At 39.3% G+C, this 3864-nt stretch overlaps 1 protein-coding gene across 1 annotated transcript; it reads left to right on the forward strand.

Moving 5' to 3' along the window:
- Positions 1 to 501: 501 nt before the first annotated feature.
- Positions 502 to 939, forward strand: LOC308614077 (putative CENPB DNA-binding domain-containing protein 1; the record flags this gene model as incomplete). Its single annotated transcript, XM_081228283.1, has 1 exon — positions 502 to 939. The coding sequence occupies one exon, from the start codon at positions 502 to 504 to the stop codon at positions 937 to 939; it is 438 nt and encodes a 145-aa protein (XP_081084409.1).
- Positions 940 to 3864: the final 2925 nt, after the last annotated feature.

Below are 3864 nucleotides of genomic sequence, written 5' to 3' on the forward strand. Positions count from 1 at the left end.
TAGTCCATGGAGTTCAGAGAGCCTGATGTGCAATAGAATAATCCAAAGTAATCAATTTGCTAGATTTAGCTATGTATGGAGTGTGAGTACTCAGGGAAAAGGCATTTCTTAAAGTGTTATACAAATGAAAAGCTAGGATATTAAATAAAATTGTAACCAAACACAAAGATAATATAAATAAGTGGAGATTAAAAATGGGACCAAACAAAAACTGGTCAAAAGACCATGAATATACAGAAACAAAGAGTAATAGAATGGACAAGAGTTAATGGATCTAAAGGGGAAATCATGTACAGTAAATCCTTTACATACAAACCTTCAAGTTGCACACTTTCAAAGATGTGAGCTTGCATTCACATGTTCAGTCACATCAGTTAGTTCACATATCTGATGTGCATTGTCAAGTGCATGCATCTGCTACAAGTGATTGTGCTTTTGTGTACTTTACTGTACAGAACTGTATAGAGTACAGTAGTACAGTATATTTACTTCAAGCCTAGGATGTCTGGAAGAAAGCGTAAAAGCAGTGGTGATGTAGCTGGTACTGCTAAGAAGCACCAAGCAATAACGATGGAAACAAAAGTGAAAATAATTGAGAGAGTGGAGAGAGATGAAAAGATGGTAGACATCGCTTGTTCTTACACCATGAATCATTCAACCACTGGCACACTTCTAAAGAAACAGGACAAGATCATGGAACATGTGAAGTCTGCTGTGCCAAGGATGTTGACAATAATATTGAAGAAGTGTGGAAAAGTGATGGAGGAGATGGAGAAACTTCTCAGTGTGTGGCTGCAGGATCAGCATCAGCGTCGAGTCCCACTCAGCTTAATGGTGATTCAAGAGAAAGCTAAAAGTCTTTATGAAGACTTGAAGAGAAAACACAGTGAAGAATCAGAGGACGCATCTTTTAATGCCAGCCATGGCTGGTTTCATTGATTAAAGGCTAGAGCCAACCTTCACAATGTAAAAGTAAGTGGGGAGTCAGTGAGTGTACATACGGTAGCTGCTGGGGAATTCCCTGAACTGCTTTGAGAAATTATTGATGAAGGCATGTATTTACCCAAGCAGGTTTTTAATGTGGATGAGACACAACTGTACTGGAAGAGGATGCCAGACCGAAGATACATCAGTAAGGAGGAAAAGCTGATGCCAGGCTATAAAGCAGCAAAGGATATGCTAACTCTTTTGTTTGGTAGCAATGTTTCTGGCAATATGAAGCTGAAGCCTCTCTTAGTTTATCATTCAGAGAACCCAAGAGCCCTTAAAAACATAGCCAAGGGCTCTCTTCCTCTTGTGTGGAAGAGTAACCCCAAAACCTGGGTTACACAGGCCACTTTCCAGGACTGATTTTTCCACCACTTTATCCTGGAGGTAGAGAAATATTGCTTGGAGAAGGACATTCCAGCAAAACATTCTTTTGCTGCTCAACAAAGCTCTGGGTCACCCCCCATTCATGGACCACTTTCATCCCAACATCAAAGTAGTTCATCTGCCCCCGAATACTGTACTTTGTTGCTCATCCAACCTATGGACCATGGAGTTACAGCAACTTTCAAGAAATACTATTTATGTCACACTTTTTGTAAAGACAGTAAAGGTGAGTGATGAATCAAGAATAACCTTGCAACAATTTTGGAAGGACTATAACATCTACAAGGCTATAAAAAACATTGACTTTGCTTGGTGTGAGGTTAGGGTCGTTACCATGAATGGGGTTTGGAAGAATCTTTGCCTGCAGTTTGTTGAAGATTTACGTGGATTTGAGAAGATGGATGAGGAGTCCAAAGAGGTCTTCAGCAACTTAGTTACACTCAGCGAGAAGCTGGACATAGATCTGCAAGAGGACGACTTCACTGAACTCCTTGTTAGGCAACACGAGTTTACTAGTGAAGACTGGATGGAATTGGAGGCCCAGAGAAAGGATGAAGAGAGACAAGAGGAAGAAGTAACTGAAGAACTGAAGAGATTCACGGCACAAGAAATGACAAGGGGATTTTCTTCATTTGAGGAGGCACTGTTAGTTTTTGAGGCACAGGACCCAAATGTAGAATGGTACACAAAGGTTGCAGCAGCCATTCAGAATGTAATCTAGTGCTACCATGTCATCTATGATGAGAAAAAAAAGAGCAACTATCCAGCAATCACTGGATTGTTTCTTCAAGAGGGTAGGTAGAATTGAATCCAGCAAGGAACCAGAACCTGTGCCATCAACGTCAGGCATGAGTGAAATTGCAGCTCTCCTTCAGTTTCCTATTGCTGACGATCCTTCAGCTCTACCACCTCCCACCTCCTCTCCCTCCTCCAGTCAGTAACTCTTCTTGCCTGATCACTCAAAGCCAGCCCCTGTGTGCCAGATGTTGTACTGTACTACTGTACTTTTCAAGGTACTGTACTGTAAGATTAAAAATGTTTTCTTTTTTGTATTTGTTTTTATGTATTATTTGTGTGAAAAGTATTATAAACCTATTACAGTACAGTACTATATAGCCGATTGTATTAGTTGGGTACCTAGGCTAACTTTGTTGGACTTATGAACAAATTGGACTTATGAACGTGCTCTCGAAACAGAACTAATCTGTATGTAGGGGACTTACTGAAAAGCAGTCTTTTTAATGAATGAAATAAAACTTTGCATACTGGAAATTATTTTAAAGTTATCAGTTTAAAATGGGCATCTATAAATAGAAAGTATATTAATCTATATCTCTTTAATTTCCTCCTGGATTTTTGTAACATGTTTCTAAGTGGTATCCTTTCCCTGCTGTGTTTCTTTCTTTTTTTTTTTTTAATTGGAGTATAACTGCTTTACAATGTTGTCTTAGTTTGTGTTGTACAGTGAAGTGAATCAGTTATATGTATACCTATATCCCCTCCCTCTTGAACCTCCCTCCTACCCCAACCCCATCCCACCCATCTAGGTCATCACAGAGCACTGAGCTGAGCTTCCTGTGCTTTATAGTTTGTTCCAACTAGCTATCTATTTTATGCATGGTAGTGTATATATGTCCAACCTAATCTCTGAATTTGTCCAACCCTCCCCTTCCCCCACGGTGTCCACATGTCCATTCTCTATGTCTACATCTCTATTCCTGCCCTGCAAATAGGCTCTTCTTTACCATCTTTCTGGATTCCACATATATGTTTATATATGATATTTGCTTTCCTTTTTCTGGCTTACTTCACTCTATATGAGAGTCTAGGTTCATCCACATCTCTACAAAGGACCCACTTTCATTCCTTTTTATGGCTGAGTAATATTCCATTGTATATATGTACCACATCTTTATTCATTCATCTGTCATTGAACATTTAGGTTGTTCCCATGTCCTGGCTATTGTAAATAGTGCTGCATTGAACATTGGGGGTACATATGCCCTTTTGAATTATGGTTTTCTCAGGGTATATGCCCAGTAGTGGGATTGCTGGGTCATATTCTAGTTCTATTTTTAGTTTTTTAAGGAACCTCCATACTGTTCTGCACAGTGGCTGTATCAATTTACATTCCCACCAACAGTGCAAAAGGGTTCCCTTTTCTCCACACCCTCTCCAGCATTTATTGTTTGTAGATTTTTTGATGATGGCCATTTTGACTGGTGTGGAGTGATACCTCATTGTAGTTTTGATTTGCATTTCTCTAATAATTAATGATGTTGAGCAGATTTTCTTGTGCCTCTTGCCCATCTGCATGTCTTCTTTGGTGAAATGTCTATTTAGGTCTTCTGCCCATTTATTAATTGGGTTATTTGTTTTTTGATGTTGAGTTCCATGAGCAGTTTGTATATTTTGGAGAACCTACCTAAGGATGCAAAAGACCTGTACTCAGAAAGCTATAAAACACTGATAAAAGAATCAAAGATGGGC

This window comes from Mesoplodon bidens (assembly GCF_964165515.1).
Source record: "Mesoplodon bidens genome assembly, chromosome: 3".
In the NCBI taxonomy this organism is placed as follows: Eukaryota; Metazoa; Chordata; class Mammalia; order Artiodactyla; family Ziphiidae; genus Mesoplodon; species Mesoplodon bidens.